Source organism: Neoarius graeffei, chromosome 7 (assembly GCF_027579695.1).
Source record: "Neoarius graeffei isolate fNeoGra1 chromosome 7, fNeoGra1.pri, whole genome shotgun sequence".
Classification (NCBI taxonomy): Eukaryota; Metazoa; Chordata; class Actinopteri; order Siluriformes; family Ariidae; genus Neoarius; species Neoarius graeffei.
The window spans coordinates 97,587,426-97,599,709 of NC_083575.1; the positions used below are offsets into that span (position 1 = coordinate 97,587,426).

Sequence of the window (12,284 nt, forward strand, 5' to 3'; positions counted from 1 at the left end):
TTTGATTGCTAGCTCCTTAATATTATGTAAAAATATAGACACATCATCAGCTAATCATCTTTATTAGCATGTACTGCCATAGAGATCACTATATACCTCTCTTATTTACTTCTATTACAATTTTTTAAGGAAATGTTGTGCTTTTCTGTCGCGAAAGGGTAGTTTTACAATTTAAATTCATGCTTAGCGCGTAAATGTCACTAATAGACTACAACTCCCATGCTCAGAACTACAACCAGCCGTAAACCGTGTCGCAAAAGTGTCGCGAAGACAACAACACGGAAAACGGCGCGTCCGTTTGAAAGCGTCAACAAACAGTTAGCAACGCTTCGATTAACATGATGAGTGATTGATTTATTTTATTAGAGTATGCTCATTAGATTGTATGTAATAGTGATATTTATTTGAGACACTCCTCCTGAATAAACTGGCCGCTGGTCCTTTACGGGTGGGTTTTATCCTCTCAGGATCCCGGGCCGCTGTGCGCGTGAGTCTCTGAAAGATTTATAAAGTTATTTTCAGTCGTTTTTCTTTAAATAAACTTCAGAAATTAATCCTCAGACATTACAGCACTTTAGTGTTAATATTGTTCAGTCTGAATCATTTCTGCCAGTTAGCTGGTGAACAAGCTCGTGTAAAATCCTCACTCCATTATTCCTGCTTTAAAAAACTAAAATATATATTTATTAAACTAGTTTCTAGTTTATTTTTCTATTAATCTACATTACTTTTACAGTATTTTATGCCATTTTAATTATTGTACTTTTATTCTATTTCTACACGCAATATTTATTATTATTATTATTATTATTATTATTATTATTATTGCTATGCTTTTATATAAATGTTATCTTTTGCCTGTTTTCTGTTTTCATTTTTCTTTCTTTCTTTCTTTCTTTCTTTCTTTCTTTCTTTCTTTCGTTTTTCCTTCACACTGAAACATTGAACTGTTTTTTACATCTATTAAAATAAAAAGTGTGTGTCTGTGTGTATATATATATATATATAAAAGTGTGTTTGTTATTGTTAAGAGCACATTTTATACAGTGAACGAGCTCAAGGTGTTTCACGGAGAAGGAAAAAAAACAAAGATCCCATAAATCTCATCTCTTCTCATTATCTGTAGCCGCTTTATCCTGTTCTACAGGGTCGCAGGCGAGCTGGATCCTATCCCAGCTGACTACGGGCGAAAGGCGGGGTTCACCCTGGACAAGTCGCCAGGTCATCACAGGGCTGACACATAGACACAGACAACCATTCACACTCACATTCACACCTACGCTCAATTTAGAGTCACCAGTTAACCTAACCTGCATGTCTTTGGACTGTGGGGGAAACCGGAGCACCCGGAGGAAACCCACAGGGAGAACATGCAAACTCCGCACAGAAAGGCCCTCGCTGGCCATGGGGCTCGAACCCGGACCTTCTTGCTGTGAGGCGACAGCGCTAACCACTACACCACCGTGCCACCGATCCCATAAATAATTATTATTAACTAGACAGGGACACTCTAACGAGTGCAAACCCCGCCTTTTCCCTATTAAAATACATTGGGCGAAAATTGCCATGACCTTGACCTTTGACCTCCAAAATTTAATGGTTTCCTTCCTGGGTGATTGGCAACACGTACAAAATTTGGTCCAAATCGATCCATTGGTTCTTGAGATATCTTGCAGACACACACACAGACAGACAGACAGACAGACAGATACACACACACACACACACACACACACAGACTGACGCAGGTGAAAATAATAACCCCTCCGACTACTGTCGGCGGGGTTAATAAATGAATAATGATCTGATATGTGACTAAAATAAATAAAATAAGTTTAGTGGGTATGTAAAAGTGACTGAAGCAGCTTTACAAAAAGAAATGTGTAGATAAGAATCAGATACAGACCTGTCCATCATTTTACACAAAATATTTACACCTTTAAATTATACAGTAATAAAATAAATACACAAGATCAAAGACAATTCATTAAAGAAGGAGTTTAATCTGGGTGTAAGGTTCTGAGATTATAACCAACTATTACACCTCTCTCTCTCTCTCTCTCTCTCTCTCTCTCTCTCTCAGATCAGATGAGTGATGTCCTCCAGAGATGGTGAGAGAGTGCTCCTGCTGCAGGAGGAAGTCAAGAGTCTGAGTCAGGAGCTCGCTCAGTGTCAGGTCTCACTCACTCACTCACTCACTCACTCACTCAATAACAACAGTAATAATTACTGGCTCTGAGATTATAAACACAGTCATCTGGTTTCTGTTCTCTTCAGATTTATTTTATTTTTTATTGTGTAGAAAATCTGAGAGAAATCTAAACTTTAATAGAAGTCACTTTATTCAGAGGAAATAAAAAACAAGAAATATTTATTTCACTGTGGTTTTGATTTAAACTGGTTGATTTTTTTAACTTAATATAATTGTTCTCGCAACTGAAATATTAATTTTTGTTAAAGACTGAATAATATTCACATTGTTTAAAGACTTAAACTGTTAAACACTGATTTTTTATTATATCTGTATTATTATTTTAAGAATGTGCATTTGATCAAGAGCTAATTGTGACGTGTCCCAAAATATTGGCTGAAATGAAGTTCCAGAAAAACACTGAGTTGTGGTTCTTTTTAAACAGGCAGATAAGGAGTTTGTGTGGTCGCTATGGAAACGGCTCCAGGCAGCGAATCCGGACCTGACACAGGCCGTGAGTTTAGTGGTGGAGCGGTGAGTCTTATACCTCACTCTGATTGGTCAGAAGGTGTTGATTAATTTCTTTAATAGCAGCTCTGACAGCAGTGCAGATTTATATTCACGCACTCGTTCTATTTCCTCCTGATATATTCTGGTGTCTCTCTCTGGGGAGAACCGTAACGGAGGGTTCGACTAGTGCATCTCAAACCATTAGAATATCGTGAAAAAGTTCAGTATTTTTACCATCAGTTATTTAAGAAGGTGAAAATTGAATCTACTCTAGATTCATTACAAGTAAACTAAAATGTTTCAAGCATTTTTCTATTTTAAATTTTTGATAATTATGACTTACAGCGCAACAAATAAAAAAAAATATCAAAATATGAGTATTTCATTTTGAGTAAAGCTGGGCATACACTGTGCGATTTTTGGCCCGATTTTGACATGATTTTCACTCGTGCGACTATTTTGGAGATCGGGCCGAGTTTTGGCTCAATCGTGCGTCTCGGATCGTGTAGTATACATGGGGTAACGACAAGCGATTAGCACCTCACGACCTCCTCCCGATCGATCGGATGAAAATCAAACCTGTTTGAAATCCTGAGCATCGGATCCGAGCATCGGATCGTATAGTGTGAGAACAGGAATTGTAAGCTGCGTGCTGTTTACCTCTGCGATTCACTCGTACAGTGTGAGCAGCAGCTGAATACCGCGATTGAAAAAATCGCACAGTGTCTGCCCAGCTTAAAACAGTATAAATCCCGTGTATCTCTCAGTTTAGTTCAGTCCACACAACTACAATCATGGGGAAGACTGCTGACTCGACAGGTGTCCAGAAGACGATCATTAACTCCCTCCACAAAGAGGATAAGCTACAGAAGGTCATTGCTGAAAAGGCTGGCTGGAAAAGGTGCACAAGTAACAGGGATGAGCGCAGCCTTGAGAGGATCGTCAAGAAAAGTTGATTCAAGAACTTGGGAGAGCTTCACAAGGAGTGGACTGAGGCTGGTGTTGGTGCATCAAGAGCCACCACACACAGACGCCTTCAGGAAAGTGGCTACAACTGTCACATTCCTAATATCAAGCTACTCCCGAACCAGAGACAACGCCAGAAGTGTCTTGCCTGGGCTAAGGAGAGAAAGAACTGAACTGTTGCTCAGTGGTCCAAAGTCCTCTTTTCAGATGAAAATAAATTTTGCATTTCATTTGGAAATCAAGGAAGAGTCTGGAGGAAGAGTGAAGCACAGAGTCCAAAGTGTTTGAAGCCCAGTGTGAAGTTTCTGCAGTCTGTGATGATTTGGGGTGCCATGTCATCTGCTGGTGTCGGTCCACTGTGTTTTATCAAGTCCAATGTCAATGCAGCGTCTACCAGGAGATATTAGAACACTTCATGCTTCCATCTGCTGACAAGCTTGATGGAGATGCTGATTTCCTTTTCCAGCAGGACTTGGCACCTGCACACAGTGACAGAACTACTACCAAATGGTTTGCGGACCCTGATATTACTGTCCTGGATTGGCTAGCCGACTCGCCTGACCTGAACCCTAGAGAGAATCTATGGGGTATTGTCAAGAGGAAGATGAGAAACACCCGACCCAAAAATACAGATACGCTGAAGGCCACTATCAAAGCAACCTGGGCTTCAGTAACACCTCAGCAGTGCCACAGACTGATCACCTCCATGCCACACCGCATTGATACAGTAATTCATGGTAAAGGAGCCCCAACCAAGTACTGAGTGTATAAATGAACATAATTTTCAGAAGTTAGACATTTCTGTATTGTAAATCTTTTTTTTTAAATTGATCTTAAAAAATATTCTAATAATCTGAGACTGAATTTCTGATTTTCACAAGCTAGAAACCATAATCATCAAAATTAAAACAAAAAAATCTTGAGATATTTAATTTTACCTGTAATGAATATAGAATGTATGAAAGTTTCTTTTTGAATTAAATTATGAAAAATTATATATTTTTTTGCATCTAATTGTCTGAGATGCACTCAAAGATAAAACTTTTACCAGTGAGACAAACTGCAGAACCCTGAAGAGCGCACACTTTACTTTTAAGAATGAAAATACACCTCTATTAGAAAGGGTTCTATCAAGGTTCTCATCTTTAAAGAGTGCAGTTTGCTGTGCTGAAACTCCACTTTATTTTATAAAGAACCTCAGAGCAGATTTCACCTGGAAACAACCTTTTTTAGGATGTGAAGAACCCTCAGTTATCCGAATAGCTTTTTTTTTTTTTTTAATTGATGTTAAATTGTGAAAGATAAACACAGGCGTTACAGAGCAGTGTTAAAGCCCTGGAGGTTCTGGTGCTGGATTAAAGCTGGAGTTTGAGACATGCGTCTCTGTGGAACCCTCAATCCAGCGGGAGTTCTGTTTCCTTTTGGTTTTATTCCTCAGTTTTTTTGCAGCGGGGTTATAAAGGCGTCAGAGAGCGGCGAGCCGAGGCGGCTCTAATCCTCCCTCATCCTCTGCAGATTTGCCCGGCCGCAGAACCTCTCTCTAATGAAAACGTGCTTGCTCACTTCACGTCGTGCAGAAGAAAAGCTCTGCCAAGTGCCCTTCTTTAAGGGATAAACAGCAGATTTAGGGTGGCTAAGATGACCTGCGCAGGGAGTGAGCTGCGTTCTAGCGAGCGGCATGGGAACTCGCGGTTAAAGAGGCTCGTTTCATACGTGACCGACTCCACCCGTCCTTCACACAGTCCTGTTTAAGATGCTTTCTCGCTGGAGGAATACGTTCTGAGATTAGTGTCGATCCTCGCCGCCGCCCATCATCTCTTCGACATAAAGCCCAGCGTACACAAAGCCGGATCCTCGGCGTGTTTTCCGTCCATTTGTTTTAATCCAAGGCTTTGGTTTGCGTCAAGAAAAATACAACAGAGTGGAAAAACCGTCCACTTGTTTTTCACTTGTTTAGAAGTGGTGATATGGCCCTGTCTCAGAAATAAACTCGGAGAAGCTTTCAGTTCCCTTCGAGAGCAAGGATCAGTGGTTTCACAAAAATATAATTTCAGTGATACAGGATGAAATTATCACAATGTAAAACCAACACTGCTGCATTTCAACAGCCTGTAAAACCCTGAGATTAATAATACTTCAGTTTAATTCAGTCCAACAGCTGGACAGGACACGCAGAACATCAAAGGAGACGTCGAAAAATCATTACAGATCTTCTGTCCTGTCCCAATCACTCCTTCTGATTGCTCTGTTCCAGTGGTGGCAATCACAACCCAGCATTCACTACAGATTTATTACACTTCCATTGTTTCTGTTTATTTGATGTGAAATGTCATCGTCGTCTCCTTTCGGCTGCTCCCGTACATTCGGCTTCGCCACAGCAGATCTGTCCCGCATATTTGATCTGGTGTAGCTTTTACACCGGGTGCCCTTCCTGATGCAACCCTCCCCAGTCTATCCGGGCTTGGGACTGGCACTAAGTATGCGCTGTCTTGTGTAACCCCAGTGGCTGGGGATTTTACCGAATCTGCACGTCTTTGGATTGTGAGAGGAAACCGGAGCACTTGGAGGAAACCCACACAGACATGAGATTCAAACCCGGAACCTTCTTACTGTGAGGTGACAGTGCTAACCACTGCACCAATGTGCTGCCATTTGATTTGAAATGTAATTATTTTTGTTTGGATCCTGTCTCTCAGAACCCGGGATTTCGCTGAATAGTTTGTCGTGTTTCTTGTCCAAACCCACATGGTTTGCTCTGAATTGTCTATAATCTAATAAACACTGACTCACTCACGCTTGGGCTTCTGTTTCTAATTGTTTATGAATCAATTGCATTTTAATAAAAATGTATGGAATAGAATATGTAATAGCACATTTTTAGAAAGTTCAAATGTGCAAAATTGTACAGTTTTCCTCTTTAAGGATTATTTATTAGGCGTATCAGACTCTTGCTGGCCGTGCTGTGAAAACTGTGCATGCAGACGCTCATCTGAGTTTCCAAACCTGTCACTGTTTAACTCTTGAATATTTTCTATCGTGAATACTCTCATTAAAAAGTTTATAATCTCTGTTTTCCAAAGAAATGTATCTGGTTAAGATCTGTTCAGTACTTTGGGAGTAACGGCAGGTTGAAGTTGGTACATTCTTTCTCATCTCATTATCTGTAGCCGCTTTATCCTGTTCTACAGGGTCGGAGGCGAGCTGGATCCTATCCCAGCTGACTACGGGCGAAAGGCGGGGTTCACCCTGGACAAGTCGCCAGGTCATCACAGGGCTGACACATAGACACAGACAACCATTCACACTCACATTCACACCTACGCTCAATTTAGAGTCACCAGTTAACCTAACCTGCATGTCTTTGGACTGTGGGGGAAACCGGAGCACCCGGAGGAAACCCACGCAGACAACAGAGTAAAAACTGTGCTCGCGGGACGTCGGGAAACTGACGGCGCTTTTTGCGTCACGGGAAAGCGGTCAGGCGCGCTCTCTCTCTCTCTCTCTCTCTCTCTCTCTCTCTCTCTCTCCTGATCAGTTTCCCACTGGATTACTAGTCAATATCAGTCAGATCACTTTTATAGCGATGTTCTCTCGCTCTCACTGTTTCTGATGAAGGATTCAGCAAAATTTTCCCTCTGCTAGTTTTGATGTTCTGATTCACGGGAGACTTTGAAGTGAGTTTTCAGAGCTTTACCTACTTATTTTTTGACATCAAACTGATTCCTGTAAATAAATAACTATTTTAGAATATAACTGTAATTGTTTTGATGAAAAATATTGAGATCTTAGTGGTCAGAATGAGATTTAAAAAAAACGGAAGTCAGAAACGCGAGTGTCAGTTTCGGTTGAGTTAATGTGAATTGTTCATTGGATGTGCATCAGTTTTTTCGAGGTTCACCTTGAAAGCTGTGAATATTAATCGAAATAATCATTTATATTCTTTCATATAAACCCTAGTTGGTCCTACTGGTAAATACAAAGGCCTACAGAGCACAAAGAGGGGATTAGAAATAATTTATTACTTTTTTTTATTGAGTGCAATGATTTTTATTAATTAGCATAATTAACACAAATTAAATACTAATTTGCATAATTTGTTTTTACTAATTTTTCAAACTTTGTATTCAGTACACAACCATCCATGTGCTTCCAATTTCCATGTAAATATCTTGAAAAATAGAAAAGTTATGAAGAAAAAACATTTGATCTCATTGGTTAATGAGGCCCATTTTGGACCATGTGATCCTCATACAGAATATTACGGCCGTTTTCTAAAAATTCAGCCGTTTCTTCAATCTTGTAATATCTCAAGAACAGATATTTTAATTCTGTAAAAAGTCTGTTGTTCTGCATTCAATTCTGAATTCAATGAGAGCAGTTTCAAGCAATTTGGACTAAATTTGAGTTTTCACCTGCTAAGCCTGTGTTTATGAAGGGATTCATGACTGTATGGTCATGTGATCAGGTTCTACACAAAACCCAAAGGCTCTGAAATGTAAATGTTCTTCCTCACTGACTTGCAGAGTGTGTGTGTGTGTGTGAGAGAGAGTGAGAAAGTGGAGAAATCGTGTACATCTCCCTCCACAGTGTGTGTTTGCTGGTCCTCAGAGAACCGACACAGTTCCACCCGAGACGGAGAACACGAGGGGCATCGACATGATGATCATGGTGCTGGCTCCAGTTGAGCGCATGGCCTTCTGGGAGCTCGGCTCGGCCTTGTCGGGGTCGGATGGTCGGTTTGGAATGCAGTTAAACATTGGCAAGGCTGTGAGGTAGCGAGGGCCTCAGGAGGAACGAGAGCGAGAGTGAATAAAAGAGCGATCCGTCAGGGGAAGAGTGATCCGTCCCTGATGACCGCTGCTGCTCTCCTCTCCTCCATCTCTCTCGATTCTGTGTGTTTTTGATGTCAGGATAATTACTAATACCTGGAGACAAGCGCTTCTACCTGCTCGAGGGACACGCTGCACTGCTCAAAGCCGACTCGGAGTGTTTTATTCCACCATACAGTGCCGGTATTCCCATCATAACACCCAACGTTTCATCTCCAAGCACAATAATCCTGTTGCATCATGAAAGAGAGTGCGAGGGAGAGAGAGAGGGAGAGAGAGAGTGCAAACGCCCTGAAGGCCAGAGATCAGCTGCACACACACCACTGCCCTAATTGCTCAAGTTTACTCTCAAACACAAGTTTTAAAGTTGTGTAAACAGGTAACAGTGTCACTGAATCCATACACACTTGGAGGGAGAAGTGTGGACACCATTCCAGTTATAATCTAATTAACTCGTTAGCCTTTAATTAACTCATTAGGACACATTACTCAGGTCAAGATCTGTCATTAAGAAAAAATGTTCCAGAGCAATATAAATTCTCTGACTCCTCAAACTGTGTGCTGAGTCTCAGCAGCCATGAGCTGACTGAGGATCTGATAATGAAGCTAATTGATGCAAAGAAAAAGGAAGACTATTAAATCATATCGGAGCTCTCCAGCGTGCACTTTCCACTGTCTGAAACATCAGCAGTAGTATTCGATGAAAAGAACACTGTGCCAGCTGTTAAACATGGGCCTGGATCTGTCGCGTTTGTGTGAGTGAAGACTGGATTCCAGCAGATATCAGCGAGTTCTGGAAGGAGTCCTTAAAGCATCAGTTAAGAAACCTGAATCTGAAAAAAAAAAACCGAACAGCGCAATGATCCAAAACATACCTCACACTCCGCCATGAGTTACTTCAGGAAACTCAAGCTGAAGCTTTCAGAACGGCCTTCACCCTCCCGGACTCGAACATCATTGAAAATCTGTGTGTAGATCTCAAACACGCTGTGCATGTGAGATAAATCGGGAATATCTCAGAAGGAGAAAGAGCCTGCGAGGAAGAGTGGGTGAAAATCTGAGAGCAGAAAGAGCGAGAGCAGAAAGACTCATGACAGAGAGAGTGAGACTCAACGGGGTTACCAAGTAACCAGGGTTACTTAGAAGGGTGCCCAAACTTTTGCACATGTCTCAGTTACTGTTTATTCCTTGTTTTTAAGTTTATCAAGTCCAAGTAACTGCATTTAACATTTACAGAATTGTTATACAGTTTGCTGTAGCAGTGTGTTGTTGATTACTTTGTCGTTTGTTCAGGGGGTTGTGTTGTAGAACTCGAGCTCGGTCTCGAGCGCTTTCTGAAGGTCTCAGTCTTGTCTCAGAACCGACCACATTTTTACTCGGTCTTGTCTCGGTCTCAGATATAGAGGACTTGGGATTTTATTTTAAGACTGGTCAAGATGTCTGTGAAGATTCTCAGTCATCCAGGTCATAGTAATTGTATGGGCAAAAATGGGTTTTTTCCTTTAAGTTGATCCTCCTATTTCCAATTTCTTGTCCGTTTAAACCTCATGGAGACAGCAGGTGATGCAGTGTCAGACTCACAACTTGCGTCCAATAAATCCAAGAGAGAGAGAATTTGACTTTTAACTGTTGCCGGTAGTTTATTACAAATAAAAATAAAATACAAAAAAAAATGCAATGGTTTGCAAAAGAGTCTTTTCAGCAGTACAATAAGGCAGCGATTTAAAGGCCAAGACAAACACCTCCAGCGCCTTCCCTATAAAAACGCCGGCCAAGTTTGCAGCAGCATTCCCAGCGCCGCCCCGAGTTCAGGTCAATGACTCTATCTGCTGCCCGCCTTCTTCCACGTCATGCGCTACCAGCGGCAATTTATGGAGTGGCACCATCACCACCTGAAGAGGGCGCAGTCTCACAGAATCCAAAAAAACAAGAGAAAGTATGAGTAAATAATGAAAATATAAAAAAACTTAAATGCGGCTCCTACACACGGGCCCCTAATGGTTCTTACAGAATCAATTACTTAAATATATACAAAAGGAGCCATATAAAGCAATTATATCTCAAGCACTTAATGCTGTATGTATAATAAAATAAATGTATCCATTACATTCCTTTGTAATGTGGTCAGGAACATCATGGCCCTTCATCAGCCTCAAGGACGCGGCACAGCTTAGTAATGGGCCTCTCAAGAACTGATGTCTTTTGTCTTGAGCTTTACAGACCGGACCAGACCTCTTCCATCAGCTTTGGTCTCTAATACTCTGCCTAATGGCCAAGACCCTCGTGGAGCAGTGGGGTCAACCACCAGGACAGTGTCTCCAGTGTTCAAGTTCTTTTTTACATCCATCCATTTCTGCCTTTCTTGGAGTAAAAGAAGGTATTCCTTGGTCCACCTGTGCCAGAAAAGATCAGCCATGTACTGGACCTGTTTCCAGCGACGTCTGGCATAGAGGTCAGATTTCAAGAAGACTCCAGGGGGCAAAATGGGCTTGGATTTAGCAAAAGGATATGGTTTGGGGTCAATGGTTCCAGATAATGGGGGTCTGAGGACACTGTGGAGAGGGGGCGGTTGTTCAGGATAGCCTCAGCTTCACAGAACAGGGTATGAAGGCCTTCATCATCAATGGATTGCTGATGCAGAGTGTAGTTGAGCACCTGCCTGATGGATCTTATGAGCCTTTCCAAGACTCCACCATGGTGGGATGCGGCTGGTGGGTTAAAACTCCATTCGATACCATCAGGAAGCAGGGCATCTTGGATTTTCCTCTCATTGAGGGACATCAGGGCCTTCCTCAGTTCTACTTGCGCACCCACCAGGTTTGTCCCATTATCAGACCTGATGTGCTTGACTTGGCCTCTCCTGCAAATAAATCTTCTCAAAGCGTGAATGCATGAGTCTGTGTCCAAAGTATAAGCAATTTCCAAATGAACAGCTCTGCTGGACATACAAGTAAAGAGAACTCTATACCTCTTGATGGTACTCCTCCCATGCTTCACTTCAATCGGGCCAAAGTAGTTCACTCCAACATTGGTGAAGGGTGGGAGGTCTGGTAGAATTCGTTCCAACGGCAAATCTGCCATCTTCTACTGACCTGCTTTGCCCCTTACACGGCAACACATGAAACATTTAGAGAGCACCTTCCTTGCTACGGAGTTGCCCTTTACAACCCAGTACCTCTTGTGGAGCTCTGAAAGCATGTGGTTTCTGCCACTGTGTCCATTGCGTTCATGAATGTGTCTCAGCAAGAGAACTGAGACATGGGACTCTTTGGGCAAGATGCAGGGGTGTTTAGTTTCTTCAGGCATCGCAGATTTGTGCAGACGGCCTCCTACTCGGAGGATGCTCTTGTCAAGAATAGGATAGAGTCTGCACACCCTACTGCTCTTGTGCACTCTGGGTGGGATCATCTGCAAGGAAGCCATTTCAGGAGAGAAAGCTTGTCCCTGAACGTAGGTAACAACTGACCTTTCCGTGTCCGCAAGATCTTTGGCTGTGAGGAGCTGCCCACCAAGGTGGGTTCTGAAATCTTCAAAGCTCCACCTCTGCTTGTTTGAGTGGGCGTTGATTTGAGATGAGAGAAGATCCTTTCCTCTTTTCACCATCAGCATCAAAGCACTCTTCAGTCTGAGGTACCAAGCTACTGCCTTTAGTAGCCTGATCCAATTTGAAAAGAAAGAAATAAGCTGGTCTGTAGGTGTTTCGGTTTTCACCACTGCTGAGAACACAGTGGCTCTCCTGACCTCTGGATCATCCTGAAACATGGGGCCCAGTGCCTCCACTACTGGCT

The 12,284-nt window shown here is 42.1% G+C and overlaps 1 protein-coding gene across 5 annotated transcripts in view; it reads left to right on the plus strand.

Annotated features, from left to right (window-relative positions):
• Positions 1-248: 248 nt before the first annotated feature.
• Positions 249-12,284, plus strand: part of cntln (centlein, centrosomal protein) — a 189,865-nt gene continuing 177,829 nt past the window's right edge. For 4 of the 5 annotated variants that reach the window (XM_060926631.1, XM_060926634.1, XM_060926635.1 and 1 more), the window contains exons 1-3: positions 249-487; positions 2,084-2,176; positions 2,637-2,725. In XM_060926631.1, the coding sequence (XP_060782614.1) occupies positions 2,096-2,176; positions 2,637-2,725 (170 nt within the window). In that variant the 5' untranslated portion in view covers positions 249-487; positions 2,084-2,095. The remainder of the gene's footprint in view (positions 488-2,083; positions 2,177-2,636; positions 2,726-12,284) is intronic. The other variant, XM_060926632.1, reaches the window with a different exon arrangement.